The sequence below is a fragment of the Zonotrichia leucophrys genome, chromosome 3 (genome assembly GCF_028769735.1).
Source record: "Zonotrichia leucophrys gambelii isolate GWCS_2022_RI chromosome 3, RI_Zleu_2.0, whole genome shotgun sequence".
Taxonomy (NCBI): domain Eukaryota; kingdom Metazoa; phylum Chordata; class Aves; order Passeriformes; family Passerellidae; genus Zonotrichia; species Zonotrichia leucophrys.
In genome coordinates this window covers 70,621,284-70,640,309 of record NC_088172.1, presented here as the reverse complement: position 1 = coordinate 70,640,309, position 19,026 = coordinate 70,621,284, and the positions used below count along the sequence as shown (strand labels likewise).

General features: G+C 37.3%; 1 protein-coding gene across 3 annotated transcripts in view; it reads left to right on the top strand.

Moving 5' to 3' along the window:
• BIRC6 (baculoviral IAP repeat containing 6) overlaps positions 1-19,026 on the top strand; it is a 175,687-nt gene that overhangs the window by 25,754 nt on the left and 130,907 nt on the right. For all 3 annotated transcript variants that reach the window (XM_064708739.1, XM_064708740.1, XM_064708738.1), the window contains exons 10-13: positions 22-1,416; positions 10,159-10,308; positions 13,546-13,771; positions 18,028-18,188. In XM_064708739.1, the coding sequence (XP_064564809.1) occupies positions 22-1,416; positions 10,159-10,308; positions 13,546-13,771; positions 18,028-18,188 (1,932 nt within the window). The remainder of the gene's footprint in view (positions 1-21; positions 1,417-10,158; positions 10,309-13,545; positions 13,772-18,027; positions 18,189-19,026) is intronic.

Sequence of the window (19,026 nt, the reverse complement as noted above, 5' to 3'; positions counted from 1 at the left end):
TTAAACGTTTTTGTTTTAAAGGGCATACATCACAAAAAGAAACGATGGAAGTCAGCCTTGATATAACAGCTCTCAGCGTTCTTCAACAACCTGAAAAACTTCAGTGGGAAATTGTTGCAAATGTTCTGGAGGACACAGTTAAAGATCTGGAAGAACTTGGGGCAAATCCCTGTTTGGCCAACTGTAAGAGTGAAAAGATGAAGGAAAAGCATCTAGAACAACACAACATTCCCTTTCCTTGTTTATTAGCTGGAGGTCTATTAACATACAAATCACCTGCTACCTCTCCCGTTAGCAGTAACTCTCAGAGATCACTGGATGGCTTAAGCAGGACTCGAGGTGAGAGTGTCTCCGAACAGGGATCAACTGACAATGAATCCTGCACTAATTCAGAACTGAATTCCCCTCTGGTAAGGAGGACTTTGCCTGTATTGCTGCTGTACAGCATTAAGGAGTCTGATGAAAAAGCAGGAAAACTCTTTTCCCAGATGAACAATATTATGAGTAAAAGTATACACGATGATGGTTTCACAGTTCCACAGATCATTGAAATGGAGCTGGACAGTCAGGAACAGTTGCTGTTACAGGACCCCCCTGTGACTTACATTCAGCAGTTTGCAGATGCTGCAGCCAACCTGACATCTCCGGACTCGGACAAGTGGAGCTCTATGGTTCCCAAGCCTGGGACTTTGGTTCAGTGCCTGCGTCTGCCCAAGTTTGCAGAGGAGGAGAACCTGTGTGTGGATTCAATCACACCTTGTGCAGATGGAGTTCATCTGTTAGTAGGACTGCGGACTTGTCCCGTTGAGTCTCTGAGTGCAATAAATCAAGTAGAGGCCTTGAATAATTTAAATAAATTAAACTCGGCACTATGTAATAGAAGGAAGGGGGAACTAGAATCAAGTCTTGCCGTAGTGAATGGCACGAGTATTGATGTAATCCAGCAGGAGACACCAGCAGATGTACCAACTCCTTTAATAATTCAGCCTGAACAGAGAAGTGTTAGTGGTGGATACCTAGTGCTTTATAAAATGAATTATGCCACTAGGATAGTTACTCTAGAGGAGGAACCAGTAAAAATCCAGCATATCAAAGACCCCCAAGACACAATTACCTCAATGATTTTGCTCCCACCAGATATATTGGATAATCGAGAAGACGACTGTGAGGAGCCTGTAGAGGAAATACAATTATCTTCTAAAAATGGCAGTGGGAGAGAGAGAAGATCTGAGATCTCTACTCTTGGGCACCTGGTAATAACTACTCAGGGAGGATATGTAAAAATACTAGATCTTTCAAACTTTGAAATTCTGGCCAAAGTGGAGCCACCTAAAAAAGAGGGCACTGAAGAACCAGATATGTTTGTCTCTGTGATATACTGTTCGGGCACAGACAGATTATGTGCATGCACCAAAGGTAAGGTTTTTCTTCAAATTTTTTAAAAAATTATTTATTTACTGTATTTGGATTATGTAAAATTAATTTTAAATTTTAAATTTCACTGAATGTACATAGTTTAATGGTCTAGGAAGCATGGACTCTAGTTAATTCCTCACCTTAAATGTCAGTTTTAATCTCTAGAATGGCAGTAGTTCTTGCATGTGTCTTAATTCTTAAAGATACACAGGTTTTCTCAAGTCCAAAACAAATAAAAGTCATTCTTGTATGTACTTACTTCTATGATAGAGAAATCCTACTTTGGAAAAATTTCTTTGCCTGTAATTGATGATATTCAAGAGAGCAGAGAAGATAATGCTTTTATACCTTATCCCAGTGTATTTTCATTCAGGTACTTTGGTTCTGCTTCAGCTTTTTGCAGTTTGGATTGTACTTTCTTGAGTGTTAGAGCCAGACTGTCCATGCAGGATTCTTTTTTTCCAGATGAACACAAGGCATTTTGGGGAAGTGGGCCGGGAGGAGGGGAGTGTAACTCAAGCCCAGGTAACAACTATTTTGTAAAAGTCCCTAAGCCACCACGCAGCTCCCTGTTTCCTTGTGCCACATTGGAGCACTGGAAACAGCTCTGGGTGTTATCCAGCTGAGTTCCTCCATGTCCCAGTGTTCTGGTTAGTTCATCTGCAGTTGAATGCAGCTGTGGAGGAAATGCTTAGGCTCTCAGAGGGGTTTAAGCTGATAGGATGGTTCATAGATTTCAAATTCCCACCAATATCACGTTGAGCTTCCTCTTTACTAGAAGAATTGAAATTGATACCTTTTTTCCTTTCATGACAGTGTTACACTAATTATAAAGTCCTCTTATGAGCAGTTGTTAAATCAGATTTACTTGTTATTTCCAACAGATAAAGTCAAGTGTATTGTAAACATCTCAGTTTTCTTAAAGGCTCCTTCAGTCACCTACAAAGATTTCTGGAAGTGGGCGTTTCAGATTTGCTTTTTAAATACCAATGAAAACGTTGCAAGTTAGTAACTAGTATTTGTGTTTGCAGATTCCCAAGGGTAACATTGATATTTACTAAATTGTTCTCTTTTGGTGACTGCTTTTGAAGAAATAGCTATTAAACTGTTTCAGCTGTATTTAATAATGCACGCTTTTTCCTAGTTAAAATGGAGCTCTAAATGAAAGGTTAATTGCCTTTGAAAACTGTTCTGTCTTATCATATCCATGTGTCCTGGTTTAAGGCAAATTTGGGAGAAAACCTCCAAAGGGGTTCTTCTAGAAAGCAAATTCAAGTGGTCCCTCCCTCAACTGGCTCGGGAAAATATTTCCTTGGAGAAAAGTGGAAAAAGCTGTTTGTTTAACAGGCAAAGCATTCACCAACACAAAAAACGAGCAATATTAAACAATAAAACTTCTTGCCTATCTGAAGAGATGACAAACTCAGAAGATCCCCTCGGTGGGCTGTAGCTCAGCTCACTCAGTCTCTGATCAGCCCCTCCAGCTCTGGAAATGCTGCAGCCCAGGCCTGGCCAAGTGTGCCCAGGTGCTCTCCTGGGTTTTCAGTCCAGAGCAGGTTTGAAGAGTTCTAAGAAAAAGAGAAATCACAGTCCAGGGAACTTCCCTGCCTCAGCTGGCTAAAACTAACTAAAGGCAAAGGAGAGCTCTCTCTTGCTGTCCATGCTGCAGACCACACAGCCAGGAGCAGGAATGTAGAGGAGCAAGTGCAGTTTCTGATAACAAACTCTTCGCTTCTTCTCTTAAGAACCATTCTTAAAGGTGCAGAACTTATTTTTGGGCTAAACAGACAAATAGAGATACAAGCATCATAAAGGCATTCCAGGACACCATGTCATAATGTTTTCACTTTATACTTAGCTGATCAAACTGCAATCTCATTGAAAAGACCTCCAAACAGAATATTTTTTCTACAGAATTTTGTTACTATCAATTTCTTTCCTTTCATCAAAAGTATTTAGCCTTTCTTGTGTTTTAAGAGTCATGATAAAAGTTAAAGAGCTTATTGTGCGTGGTATTTTTCCATCCAATTCTTGTGTGTATGGAAATCATACTCTTGTAGCTTTTGCTATTATCTAAACCTCTTTGGGGCGTGGAGTTTTAAGATATACAGGTCTTCTGAGCTGGAACTCCTACTGTGTGTAGGAGTATTTTGTCTCTGTCTAGATAATTACAATTTCTGTTACTGACTGGAGAATATTTCCATCTTCTTTGTAATGGACAAGCACATCATTCTGCTTTTGCAGTAAATCTCTCTCAGTATTATAATACCCATCTAGTAATTCGTTAGTAGCTTTTTTGGATTTCTTTTGTTCATGCTGCCCTTAAGATGACTGAGATTTTGGGGTGTTTTGTCTTATGTAGCCCAGTATACTATAGGCATCAAGTCAGCCTGCAAGGGTCCTCTTTTTGAATATAGTATTTTGTTTACTTAAAAAAAAATTCCACTGATTATTCTTATCTTTCATTTACATCCACTGTACCTTGTAGAGGGATAGAATATAAGAAAATAAAGATAGTGTAGAGAGTAATCTTACCCCTAAGTTGGAGTTACAGCTGGGCCAATTAGCAAAGATTAGGAGCAAGCCTGACTTTAACAGGCCACAACTGTAACCAATGAGAAGAAGAGTGCTCTTCTTCTCCTAGTGCTCTTCTTCTCATATGAAAGAGTGGGTTGGCTGTTGAGAAGGGAATTGGAGTCAGTTGGCTGCTTTGTGAAGGAGAAAGAGTCAGTGCTCTGAGAGCTGCCCACAAGAAACACCAAGAAGGTGTGGAACCTTTGTGATAAGGAGACAACAATATGGAACCCCTGTGATAAGATGACAACAATACCTCTATTTGGAACTTCCATTTTCTGCTCAGCCGTGGACTTCAGGGTTCATTATTGTCATTGCTTAAAGGTCTTAAGAAGCTTTCAATTTCTATTCCTTTTGTAGCGAATCAGTCATTATTATATTTTTCTCACTTTGGAGAAATTAAGTTCAAAGCCATCATAAATACTTAGGAGTCAATGTCCTTAAGAGGTCTGAATTTCAGGATATGATGCTAGGTATGTCTGAAGCCTCAGAGTCAAAATGTTTATTCCAGAGTACGTCGCTTAGTAAAGAATGACTGAAATGAAAGTTTTAAATATAAGGCATAAAAGGTATAAAATTCAGGAACACTAGAAGAAAAAGCAAATAAAACACCTAAACTATTAATCTAACTTTTTAAATCCTCTATGTTATTGTATGCTTGAATAGCTTAGTATATGAAACAAGCTTTGCATTATTTTCCTTGTCTTAAATAATAATTGTCCTTTAAACTTTTGCTTTAAATGGGTGGAATTTCCTGCTTAGCTAGGTGGCTGAAGATGGAGGGTTTTGCTGTGTAGTTTTTTTTCTTGAGTGCTCTTTTCTTAGGCTTCTTTGCAAATCACTTAGAGGTGTTTGCTCCTCTAGGTTTACTGCCACAAGTGGGATGATGCCTGCAGTCTGACGGCATTAGAGAGATACACTGAAAGTAGAATAACTGTATTCACTGATGTGTTCAACATTATTCCGTCTACAGAGGAGCTCGTAGTACAAAGACATAAATGAAAATTTTAAGTGAAAGTTTTGGAGCATACATGCATTGGAAGTGCTTGGATGATGTTGCAAAATACTCAGTGTATTGCAATGAGCAGTGTGTTCTTTCCTGTTTACTTGTTTGGGACGTCAGAGTAGGCAAAGAGGTACTTTAATGTCGGAAAGTTCTGAGTGCAGAACAGCATCTTCTTCTGTTTCTCCTGCTTGTTGATGTATTATTTTCATTGGTAGATTATATAAAATTTTTTCATAGCTGCCTCTAAGATATGACTGAAAAAGGACCCAGTGTGTGAATGGGTGCTTCAGATCTGGAGTGGTTTTATGGAAAGACATTTTAGACCTGCATTTGACGTCATCCATCTTTGTGAGTCACACTTGAGAATGTTACCTCTTGGTCTCAGCTTCAGGTACTTACCTGTTTCTGCAAGGATTACCTGAGCTTGACCTCTGGGGGAAAGTGTGCAAGTATATTCTTGGTTCCAGTTCCATTAAGCAAACACAGTGAACTTTAATCTCTTTGAATTTTGCTTTCTTCTCTTCCCCTTGGCCAAGGTAGACTATATTTAATATCAGACTATATTTAATATCCCTCTTAGCAGTGCTTTGTCTGCTTTCATATGAGGATTCAGATGTTTTCTCTTGTGTCATTAGTAAGAGGCTAAACTCTGCTTTTATGATATTCAAAATAATAAGTAAAAAAATAAGTAATTTCTTCATTCTAAAAGAAGGCAGCAGGTATACTGTTTTTAAATAGAGATACAGCTGTAGGGTGTTCTTTTGATATTCAAAGTCTATTATCTAATGTTTAAGAGGGCTAGATATAGTTTCTTACTGCTGGATCGTGCTCAGGTGAAATTTTGCATCTGTTACATTATAACATTTTAAAGGTGCTACAATATAACAAGAGTTTTTAGTCCCTCCCTTTCATTGGAAAAAGTATTTTTGGGGCTGGATTTTGGTATGTCCAGAGCTGCCTGTGCTGGTATTTCTTACCTGCAGAAAGAGGTGAGCCTGGCAGAACTGGATGGCACTTGGATACATTTGAGAATTGATTCCCCCAAGTCTCATGCCTTTCATTTATAGCAGCTTTCTTGCTCTTGAGTTGTAAATATGTAGTAATCACACTTTGTAGTTTTTTTCTAATTTAGTTTGGATATCTTGTGTCTCCCTTTGTCTGCCCTGTGTACTGTGTGTTTGAAGTTCCGGAACCAATTCAGTATTTTCAGTTTTTTACCTTTTTTGGTTATGGAGTCTAATAAGATTTGAGAGAGGCCAAGTTTTTTTCCACTTCAGAATTAGTATTGGAAGTGATGCTGAGAGCTCATCTTCAAGTCAAGGTCAATTATACTTACCCATTCAGAAAGAGAATATTGATCACAATTCTCAAACATCTTCAAGACAGAGGTTTAACAGTCTGCTCATGAAATTCCTCCTGCTCATGCTGTCCTTGATGATGATTTTTTTCACTAGTGTTTAGCCTCTATCATCTTTGTCACTGGAGTCGTATCTGTTGTAGCATTCATTATGAATATGGCAGAGATTTCTTCAAAAAAGGAGGGAAAGACAGAGTTTATTTAGGTGCCATCCTTCTCCAACCATTTATTTTCTCAAGCTGGCTATCTCCAATCCTTTCGAACTTACAGAAGAAAAAAACAAAGCAGCCTTTACTTTCACCTCTCTAAAGATCTGATCAAGTCAGTCCACAAGTTTCTTGATGAGATATGCAAAAAAACCAGACCAGTAATCCTACAGGTGAATTCCTCAAGCAGCTCTGGAGTTTGTATGTACCATATGGATGGATGCATAGTGGAATGTTTGCACTTTTGAGCAGGAAATTGAATGAGGATTATTATCTGATTCACAAGAACCTCTCTTACAGAACTTTTTTTCATCCTGTAAGAGGGCTTTTAATTACTTCTTTCTAGGCATGGTGACTTTTGCATATCCCTATTCAAATGCATTTTATTTTTTCAAAGTCAAGGCAGAATTTTATAGCTAAGATCGCCAAGATTAATTTAAAATTAAGTGTCTCCAAGTGAGGTTTTGGGATAGCTTTCTTGATGATATTTTTCAAGTGTTCTGAACTTGCACATTTAAAGCTAACCAGTGACAAGAGAAGGGGGGGTGGAGTATAAATTAATTAGTGCATAGTTGCCTGTGGTATGGCTTTGTTTTCTAATTCCTTTTAATCAATTGTATATTGTTCAGCTCTGTCACTGTGTTGTGATTTGCTGATGGCAATGGTGTCACTCTTCCCAAACTCCTTCTAGAGTGCAGGAACATCTCACCTAATTGGCTGTGACTGCAGTGGCCTTAGTCTCTGACATGCTCTCTAGCTTGTTCCAGTGCTGCTTTCCTGGAGCCAGGAACTGTTTTGCCTGAAGGAAGCCTGTGATTTGTTTGAATAAATCCATGATTTTTGTGTTCTGTTTGTATTGCTACCAGGTTCTTGAATCCATGCAAATTGTAGGTTTTAAATACAGTTCAGAATTAAATTAGCAATGTTTTGATTGTGTTACCTAGATTTTGAAGGAAGTATAATGATGCTAGTTTCCAATTTGTCTCTTTTGTGATAACTGAGTAAGTCAGTGTCAGCTTTCATTTTTCTTGGTAGTACAACAGAAATATTTATTGCCTCTGTCAAAGTGATGCAAGCAGGGGAGCCTTCAGATAAACTGCTACTTAAGATGTTTGCTGCCTGGCTAGAATTAGAAAGCACTGGACAAGTCACTCTTTGAGCCTAGTGCTGCAAACAATAGTAGTACCACAAAAAAAAAAAAAAAAAAAAAAAAAAAAAAAGGAAAAAAAGAAAAGGACATTGACTTCTGTGCACATTTTTTCACTGGCACTTGACTGTTGGAACTACAGTATCATTGAAACAAATAATAAAGCATGTATCATCAGAAAGTCATCTTTGGATGTTCTGTGAGAGGAAATGCCTCCTTTGTGATACAGAGGCACAGCCAGCTGCAGCATTTTGGAATAGTGTGCATAAGCAGAGGCTAATTCTGTACAGCTTAAATTCATGGTAAACTTCTTTACAGAACCTTTTAAAAATGAATAAGAGGAAGTGAGGTATCTCAAGTTTAGCACAGACTTTTTCTTGGAAAAGTGTTGGAATCTTTCAGGAATGCAGGGATTATGACTATTTTCTTGTATGGAAAAAATGATAAGGACATTTTTGCTGCTGAGCAGTAAACAAAGTGATATACAAATTAAGTTAGTACCAAATGAAGCTGTCAATGTCTATGTTTTCTAATGTGTCTCAAATTCTCTTTGAAGTTTGAGGAAAATTGCTTATTTATGAGCTGTTTAATTTCAAGGAAACTCACAAGTGTTATTTGCTAGAACTATTTTTTCCCCCTCCCCTCCTGAGGTCTGCTTGGGATGTACTTAGTGTTCTGCACCAAGGATCTGTGGTTTGAGACTGAGAGAGGGGAGGTACAGGCTTCTTAGTGGATCTCAGTTAGAAAAGACCCACCAAGAAATGGCTTAATGGAATAGCTGTTTTGAGAAGATAGAATGAAAAGATAAATAGATATTGTGAGAAAATCTCCCATCTCTTCAGATCCCAGAAATAATACTACTTTTGTACATTACCTAGACCTGGGGTACATTTTCCCACAGCACAATGCACTGATCCTGTCCATAGAGTTGTTCTGACCATTTTGGTCATTTGAGCGATTTGTTTTTCTATCTTCATAAAAGACTGAGTTATAAAGCTGGTTTTTGTCAGGCCTTTCTTAGTGAGATCTCAAAAAACCCCAAAACTGTGTGAGTTCCCTCTGTGCCTCACACTCTCCCTGTGCCTCTCTATCACTGTTTCACTCCCCTCACAGTACAGGACCTATACCTGCTTTTATCTTAGGGTTTTATTACATTTTTATTCTCAGGTGTTTTTGTTTCAGATTACCTGGATATTTTGTATAACAGGGTTTGTCATAATGTTAGATGCTGAAAGTCAGATAATTTTTGAGAAAAAATCACATTAAGGCCTGTGCTTGGATTTGCCTCTTGATTTGAATCCTACTAATTTGACTTCTTGTAACTTCTGGAACTGCTAACAGCTCTTCTCACCCTCCCTCCCCCAGCATTATGTAAAGTTAAACATTCTTTCTCAGTGACTTAGAGCACAAGTTGAAGGAGGAGTGAGGAGCAGCTGAGGGAGCTGGGGTTGATTAGGCTGGAAAAAAGGAGGCTCAGGGATGACCTTGTGGTTCTGGACAGATACTCAGGAGAACATTGTAGTGAGGTGTGGGTTGGCCTCTTCTCCAAAATAACAAGTGACAGGATGAGAGGAAATGGCCTCAAGCTGCTCAAGGGGAGGTTTGATATTAGGAAAAGTGTTTTCATAGAAAAGGTTGCCAAACATTGGAACAGGCTGCTCAGGGCGGTGGTGGAGTCTCTCTCCCTGGAGGTATTGAAAAGATGTGCAGATGGGGCTTTTAGAGACATGGTTTAGTGGTAGACTTGGCAGCTAATGGTTGGACCTGAGGATCTTAGCACTCTTTGGTTCTATGACTTCTCTGTAAATGACAGAATTGATCTATGTCTATCTGTAGTGGTGAATAATGGGCTACCTCCTTGGATGATTTCAAACTTCTATCAATACTTTGTGTCCAGTGAAAATTTTGGACTTTGCTCTTTTGTCTGTTGGCTTAATCAGTGTTTTAATTCTAGGTTTGATGAAATAATGTGGAGAGCTCCTTAGTTAGGAGAATTCAGAGAAATTAGTTTAATTTTCAGATGTTGAATTTTAAAAGGAAGTTTGGGCACTCTGTACAGATGAGGTAGTGTAGGCCTTCACTTGACATGGTAGAATATTTTCTGTTATAAGCATAATTTGGATTGTGGAAAGTGTCATAATGTTAGGATTTTTGGTTTCTGTTGAGGTATCCTTTGTTAATTGCCTTTTAAAACCCATCCTCCCATGTTGTTTTTACCTTTGATGCCATTTGCAACTGCAGTATTTCTGTAGTTCTGTTTTGTATTTGCCCCGAAAAAAAATTAGTAATACTAAAGCAAAATAAGTATTCCTCTACAGTTTCACTGATTTCAGGTCCTGCATAAATACTGTCATAATTACATAGCAGTTTGAAGTGCAGACCTGTTTTGTGAGTTGAATTTAGCTGTATGCCTGTCCAAACTTTCTTCTTTTGTTGTCTGTGGTGATTTTAGGTGGAGAACTTCATTTCCTTCAGATTGGAGGCACCTGTGATGACATCGATGAAGCTGATATACTTGTGGATGGATCCCTCACCAAAAGTGTAGACCAGTCATCAGAAGGCACCAAGCCCTTATCCAACCCTTCTAGTCCAGGCATTACAGGTAAATTGCACGTGTGTATATGGATCAAAATACTTGTGTCATTTTTGAAAGCTGCATCTGAACATGACTTGCATAATAGCATACTGCTTGATAATTATTTTGCTCACCAAATTAAGAGTTCTGTAGTTGCTGTATGTCTGTCACTACAGCAGTTCCTGATTTTAAAAAAACCAAAACACTGACTTTTTCCAGTCTCTTAAGTGTGATTCTGAGTGTGGCAGACTGTATTTGTGTGACCCTGATTTTATTCCTCAAGAGTCAGTTGAAAGAAGGAAGAGATGCTTTTTGTTGTGAGTTTATTTGCAAGCAGCATTACAACAGTTGCTTTGGGTCTGAATTTCACCTGTTCCTCCTCTTTTTCACCAAAGAGGCCATTCCTAAAGTTTGAAGATCACTAGAAAATAGAGTGTTTTACATATGTGAGGGGGTAAAGTCTGTGGCTTTCTTCTGCACCCTTCTTTTGCTAATGGCAAATAAAGCAAAAAAGAATACAGATGTCAAAGATGTTCTTCAATGGATGCATTCCCTGTATAGTAGCTTATCAGCAGAGATAAGTGAATTGCAAGCAAATGGTAACTCACTATCCTGATGAGTCACATAGATGATTATTACTGTTTAAATTCTACCAGTACTAGAAAAGGATTTTTTTCCTTTTTTTGTTATCTTGTTCCCATCCAGCCTTCAGAATAGCCTTGATTATGACTTATTGGAATAAGAAATTGATTTATTTATGTATAGACTTCAAAGTAGCTGTATCTTTAGGTTGTCCACAAGCTGCAGGTCCTCCTTTAAGTAGTCATATAATTTAGACATAGTAGTATTGCTTGATTTGTTCTGTAATGGTTTCCAGAGAGTTGTTAGGTACACAGGAATGATCAGATGAACTGAGGACTATTTTGCTGTGGTGTCAAACGGAGTCACTAAAAGCTCTGAGAAGCTTAATAGTCATAAGAAGCCAGTGCTGAAATGAGGGCTCTGGGTGGGAGTTGTTGAAACCAAATGGTTGCAGAACTCTTGAGGATACTGAAGTCAATCATACAGGACTCTTAGCATATATGAGAATGATTGATTGTTAGGGCTGTGTAAACCTCTTCAGTACTCAGGTTGTCAGTACTTGTATGGATCATGATCAGCATTTGATTTATCATATCAGTGTTGCTTCTCTTTTGGTGTTACATACTAAAAAATAGGAAGTGTTTTCTTCCACTTCTGTCTTAGCCTGTTTTTCAGACAGAGACACAGCTCAAGAGAAAGGCTTCTGTTTGGGGAAATGAAGTCCTGCAACAAGCAGAAGCTTCTATCATACATTGTTCCTTTATTTTGTGGTCTTTGTGTGTTTGTTTTTCTCCACTGCTTACATTCTAGAATGTGTTTCTTGCATTTTAGTTTCTAGCCTGAATTTGCAACTTAGATGCGTATTGAATTTTACTGTTTTAAGAGAAAATAAGTTAATCTTATAGCAATCTTAGATTAGTGTTTCCTTTTAAGGAACAGAGGGTTTTTTGAGGTGAAGTAATCTAAAATAATACCTTTTTTCAAAGTGAGTTAAAAAAGAATATTCATCTTCCTGACCAGTTTAAAGCCTGTTTTCAAGTTTAGTGTTAGAACTTTGTCTTGTTATAACACTTGGTTAGAATACAATAAAAATCTTGTAATTTTTAAAAGAAGCCAAGTATACTTGACAGAAGTGGAAAGTTAAGTCCTTAATTTTTCAGTTTTGGGCATTGATGTACATGTATGTGCTTGCTGTGAATACTCTGAGTTTGGATTTGTTTCTGTTGGAGGAGAAAGGAGAATGAAGCAGAACAATCCAGTCTGCTCAAAGATAGGCCTGTTGTACAGTTTGAGCAATGATCTCACTTCTCATTGCAGTGTCATCCAGCTAATGAAGTTCACATTTGGCAGTTAAGAAAGTGAAGGTCTTTGCTGTATTATTGAAATTCAATTTCTAAAGCATTTCTAATTTTTTTGGCATTTTCCTGCCCCTGAAATTGAAAAGTAGAAATTATTATAGTTGCAATGAGAGTGAATTTATTACCTGTCCAAGCATCTCACCTCCAAGTCAACCTGGATTGTATTTCAAGATACTCTCTAGGTTCAGGCTTTGCAGTGAGGGTGGTATTTGTGTTGGTGTGTTATTATCTCCTCACCCTGGGTGGTGAACTGTCACCACCCAGGGTGGTGTCCTTTTGAAAAGCATGATTTCTTTACAAGTAAAAGATTTTCCTTCAAAACCCCTTTTTTAGGGAAAAATGCTCAAAATACTAGAAAGTATACATTGTGCATGTCTTATTTTCCCCCAAGTTTGGTTGGTGGGAGTTTGTTGGTTGGTTGGGTTTTGTTTGGGGTTTCCTTGTTTTGATTTGGGTTTTTTTTTTGGTCTGTTTTTGGTTTGGTTTGGGGTTTTTGTGTTGGTTGGGAGTTTTGTATGCTGAGGAAATCGGATTATCTGATTATCAATTTTTGGTTTCTATTGTAGTTCCTTTAGGTGTTTGACTTCCTGGGATATTTTTGTTTTCAATACTTCAGTTTATACCCTTGTTTTCTTGGTATAAGGCCTAAATGTAAAGACAAGATGACAAAATAATTATCAAGGCCCAGTGTCTTTTAAGTGCTTAACATAAATCATGTTTGTTTTTCACTTACCCCTCTTTTAAGGTGAATTGAGAGTACCTATTAAAACTACAATGTTCTAGGAGTCCACCATAAAACAAGTCAATATTGATAATCAGAGGCCAAAGTAATGTTTTAAACAGTGATAAAAATGCACAGTAATTCTTTACATCTGTTTTAGTGAAATAATTTGGTTTTTTTTTATCTGAGTCAGTAGGGATATTAAACAAATGAGAAGATGCAAAGCTGATTAAAAAGTATAGCTGGCTAATTACTTATTCCTGATGCCTCTGGCTGAATTCCAGTGGGCATGCCCAGAGCTCTCAGTATTTAGAAAATTTATTCTAAGTGAACTGCCTTCAAAGGATACAAGCTTCAAGGCTGGGATGTTTGGTTGCTTGTGTTGGGATTTTTTGTAGTTGTTTTTTGTTATTGTTTGTTTAGGGTGGTACTTTGGGCGAGGGGGTGGGGAGTTTATTATTATTCTTTTTTAACTAAAAAGCCTTCATATGACTTGTAGTTCATTTTGCCTGTAGCAGTTCCGATGTATTTCAAACTATTTTTAATAGGATGTTCTGAAAAAATATCTATGTAGTAATGAATGCATGTGCTGTAATTATTCAGGAGTTGATCTTTTGGTGGACCAGCCATTCTCCCTTGAGACACTGACATCCCTGGTGGAACTGACCCGTTTTGAGACCTTGACCCCGCGGTTTTCAGCCACTGTCCCTCCGTGTTGGGTGGAAGTGCAGCAGGAGCAGCAGCAAAGGCGGCACCCTCAGCATCTGCACCAGCAGCACCACGGGGATGCAGCTCAGCACACTCGCACTTGGAAGCTGCAGACAGACAGGTACAGAGGGGAGCAGTGCACGAGGAGCTGTGTGCTTAACCAGCTGCTTAACCAGCTGCTGTAGCTGTACCTGCATTTGTAACCACAAATTCCATGCCATTTAATTGCTTTTAGCTAGGGTGCAAGTTCAAGAAGGTGTTTTTGCAAAGATAATCCCCATTTGACAGTTTGCATTATAGGTATTGGTGAGATTGCCAGAGGCATTTCGGTGGACCTTGAAACAAATTGAAAAGTCAGATTTTGAATTGGTGCAGTTTTATTTGCCAAATGTGGTCATTACATTACATAAATAGACAAGCACATTTGCCAGAATTAGAGATATTCTTGACAATTTCTGTAAAAGTCTGGTTTACCCTTCTTATGTGTACACACATTTTAGTACATTATTTAATCAGAAAATGCAAACAGTGGATGCCAATGTGACTAATTAGTTGTCTTAAATTGCATTGTAATTTACTTTAAAATATGAAGGTAGAATCTATTTTTATGTCTATTCAAGTTAAATCTTTATATATGAAACGTTTAGCCACTCCAGAGCCCTAGTAGTGCTAAAGTTTAAGCATTATTTTAATTGAAATCAACTGCACCAACATGGTATGTGTAGCAGGACTTAGTTTTTCACACGTGACATGAGAAATTTGCATTTCTCTGGGCTCCATATGACTACAGCAATGTTGCAGTCTCCTTGAAGGATTGCTTAAAACCTACCTGAAGTAGCTTTGCATAGTTTTTTTGTGAAAAATGCTTGGAGAAACACAATATACATAGAAATTGTTTTATTAAAGGCAAGCATAAGATAGTACAGGATTTTTAGGTCAGACTGTTACCCATCTGTTCCATGGATGTGTAACATTTGGGTTGTCATGTAGACTTGAAATAGCCATGGAGTGAAAATAATGAAATGGCCAAAGGATGCTAGGGAAGCTAGAGGTCATGTGTGGGGCCAAAAAAGCATGTCAAATAAACAGCTGAAAGGTAGCCTGTGATCATGAAGCATTCCAGGTGGGAAAACATGTAATAGATGCAGGTGTTGCCAGGGCTGACACAGAGCAGGAGTTGGACTTGCTTTAAATAAATACTTATAAGCTACAGTTGAAAACTTGCAATGCATTATAGGCTTTAAAGCCTTTATTTATCTTGTGCTTTTGCATTGTGTAAGTCAAATATTCTGTATGTAGCAAGTGGAAGGGAGATCGTTCCTTCCAAAATAACTTCCAGTTAAAACTATTGATTATCCAAATGTGTTCAGCAGCTGTTGAAAAGTAAAAAGTTATCAATATGAAGTTACAAGGAAGCAAGAAGTGAAGGTAATAGCTGTTAATTGGAAAGGGATAAGTGGAAAATTAGCTTATGAATATTGTTTCATTAGAGGAAAATAACTATGCTTGCTGCTAAATAAAACAGGGCTGTAAAGAGGAAAAGTTAGAAGTTTTGGTTTAGTACTTGAAATCTTTGACAGTTACTATATGACTCATGATGAAAATGATTAAATTACAGTCCCTTTGTTCTTTGGGTAGAGTCTTAAGATTGAAAGCCATGTTAGCTCTTAAGTAAAAGTTACCTGGGAAGAGTAACTGATGGATTTCTGGATTATTTTTTTGGTCTTTAATATAAGGTTCCTTTTATCTCCTTTTTGAGTGCCTCATACTGATACCCATCACGATGTGGGGTTACAGTGTTAGATGGATGAGTAATGCAATTTGATATGGTAATTCTTTTGTTTCTCAAATAGATAGAAAGAGATAATCCTATAACTGTATTTTAGAAAATGGCATTATATTACAATCCTAATTTGTTATTTCAAAAAGACTGTGCACAAAGAAAAAAGAAAAGCAGAGTCTGATTTACCTTGCGAATTATCTGTTGAATGCTGAATAGCAGTGTTGTCTCCTAATGTGTAATGTAACTGAAATATTAAATGAGGTTAAATTTTTTAAAATAGTTGTACATGAATTCCTAATATGAATGGATAGAACAGTGACATCTGAGTTGCCTGGCTTTATCTCAGATTTATGTAGGATGTATTCATCTTACAGAGACTTATTTAAAAATATGTGAAAGAAGGAAGAGCTAGATAGTGATGTGCAGTTGTGGTGGAAGATCACACAGTGAGATATTCTAGAAAAGGAATGAAAAATGTGTTGGAAAATATCTTGTAGTTGAGAATGATGTATATTGGTGCTTAGAACACAGTATGGATTGTATGTTTTTCTTTAGAAAGATGCTATAGATTTAGAAGGGTTTCAAAGGTAGAAGAGTTCCTAAAAGACTTTGCATTGGGTTATCTATTTAGGATAGATATGCTAATATATGAGAAAATAACAAGGAAGTAAATTAATTTGTTTGCTACTTTGAAACTTTGCACATCAATAAAGGATATACTTAAAGCAACCTATGAGATATTAAAAGAAAACTTTAAAGGGGAGTTTTTTAACTAATGACAGAATTAGATTGTGACATTTATTGTCAGAGGTATAAGAAGATCTCTCAACTGCTGGATTAATGTGAGACCTTCAGGGAGATTATTTATTCCATATGTGCCTATTGAGCATCTGCTGCTCAATTCTGTCAAAAATATATTTCTGGGGTAGACAAATAACAGTTGTAATTCACTATGGCTGTGTGCATTGTATGCAACACATAGACTACAAAGACTGCTGCAGACAAAGTGGTTTATTATTCATTTCTGGGCTTGTACCAGATCCTTAACTAAAACTGGATGAGCAGAATATTACTTTGTGTTTCAGAAGTCTGGCTCCTTTGAGTGTCTTACGTGGTCCGTGCTTTGCATGACATGAAAAACCACCCCCAAATCTCTCTTTGTTTGGCAAAATTGAATTATGTGTTCTCCAAGCTAGAGGAAAGGCATGAGTGATTCTAAATATTTAGTGTTACAGTTGCTAACTGAGGTTTTAGGGTTTTTTCCCCCCAGAGCAGTGGGATAAATTTTCATTATATTTTATTTACCTGTGTTCTTTGTACAGTTAGCTGAAAATTCTTCACTGTTCCTTCTTGAATTATAACCACAAATTCTCTTGCTTCTGTCCAACTTTCCTCCCAAAATGTCTGCTTTTCTATGCTGTTAGCTCTGGAAAGCTGCCATGCCATTTCATTACTCATACCTGAAATCTCTTTTAAGTTGTGTAACATGTGCCTGAAGGAGATCTGGCCATCAGGGATATTACCATAAAGAAATAAATACATTTGCACCATTCCTTAATCTATTTTAAATGGTTTTCTGCACAGTACTTTATGTGTAGCATGCTACTGAAGTCAAGATACCTATTGGGAATTAGATCTTAGAAAGATGTCTCAAAAATATTTCTAGCAGCGTACTCAGTTTCTTAGTGTACTCAGTTATACAGCCAAATAAGTATATTAAAGTTAGATTAAAAAAAATTATTTACTGTTAAATTAAGGAGATCGAGAACTTCAGTTAGTTTTTAAAATTTATACAAACAGGACAATTGACACATAATTAGTTTTATTTTCATTGCTCTTCAGTTTGAACTATTTTTTGCAAACCCTAAAAGTGTATCAAACTATGGAGTGGATCATCAAGGGGTACTTGTCTCAAGTTTACACTTTCAGTGTAAACCAAACTTGTCTTCAAAACAAAAATGTGACTTTCTTTTATAAAGTTGCACCCTTTTGCACAGCACAGGCTTCTGAGTGTGCACCTGGTAAGAAGCACTTTTCATCCTGTATGAATTATCAAATGTGCTTTAAAAATACTTGGAAAATAGTGTTTTGAGTCTCCTGTATGTTGATTTTTTTACCACTGGAAAGTGACATTAAACAATAAGCAATGGATAAGGGCAACTTGAAAGAGATTACAAGGTAGTTACCTCTGATTATGCTTTCATATACTTCACTAATTGATAGATCTTATTTTAGTGCTTGTTTTGGTTTTTTATTCTTGTACTTTTTTTTCATGGAAGCAAATAACTGTTTTTTACAATAATATGGAAACTGTACTGAGATAAAGGTAATGGGGAATCTTTCCACTTCTGCTTTCATGTGAACATTGCTTCTCCCTGTCATATCAATTGTCATTTTAACATCATCTTCACAAAATTAATGTGGTTTTCTTGAAAGCTTTTAAGTTTGAAAGGCTTCCTCAGAAACTCATATGGATGTTAACTAATGCAAAATAAGTTACTTCTTGTTAAAGAGAGCGTGCATAGATGCAGAATGGACTCTGGGATGGGAATTTTCTCTGTACACTGAATCATTGTCTTCTTTTTTCCTGACAGCAACAGCTGGGATGAGCATGTCTTTGAACTAGTTCTGCCAAAAGCCTGTATGGTTGGACATGTGGACTTCAAATTTGTTTTGAATTCAAACATCACAAACATTCCCCAGATTCAAGTGACTTTACTGAAAAATAAAGCTCCAGGCTTAGGGAAAGTCAATGGTAAGAAAAAAACTAGGATATCTTTCAGAACATTATTTCTTTTCTCAGACTCAGTATTCTCTGTGATGTATATCATTAAAATTGCTTGTAATTGTCTAAGTATTTCACTTTTACTGATTTATTCTATTTCCTGGTATCCTGGGCTCCTTTCAGTTATCATGCTTAAATGTAAATTGAAGTGACAAACTGGGTAAACAGGTTCAAAATCTTGGCATTTAGGCAAAATAAAAGTTACATAGCTCAAAAAGACTGAACTCAATTATAATTCTGTACTGCATAAATCCTGCAATCATTAAAAATAAGTTGTCAATTGTAAATCATCCTAGAGACTGACTGATTAAGCAAATGGTGCTCTTTTAAGGTCTCGATGTAGTAAAAAAAAATGCTAAATTATTCCAAGACACAGAAGGAGATTATTTGCCAGTGAGAAAATAGCAAGGCTTTTCTTGATGCAAGTAAAAAATCCCGTGGCTTCCTTGGGAATTCTCTCATCATTTGGCTCATTGACTAAGCTGTGTGAAAGCTGCAGTAGGATTTCATGATTTCACCTTTTATTCTTGCAGCTTTGACAGAGTAGACCAAAGTTAGGAGCGCTCTTGCCTTGGGAAGACTCGTAGCTGGACTGTGCATCTTACTAGCTCTCAGGGAACCTGTGAGGGGGTAGCATAAATTGAAAAGTCAATTCTTTGATGTGGAAGTGCCTCCACTGGGATTTCCCTGTGGTGAGAGCATTTGTTTCATGTCCTGCTGCCTTGTCTGCTGGGCGTGGAAGGTATTACGTGCTGCAAATCCTTTTATGGAGACATCAATTGCTTATCATTTTCTGGCCCCCTCTTTT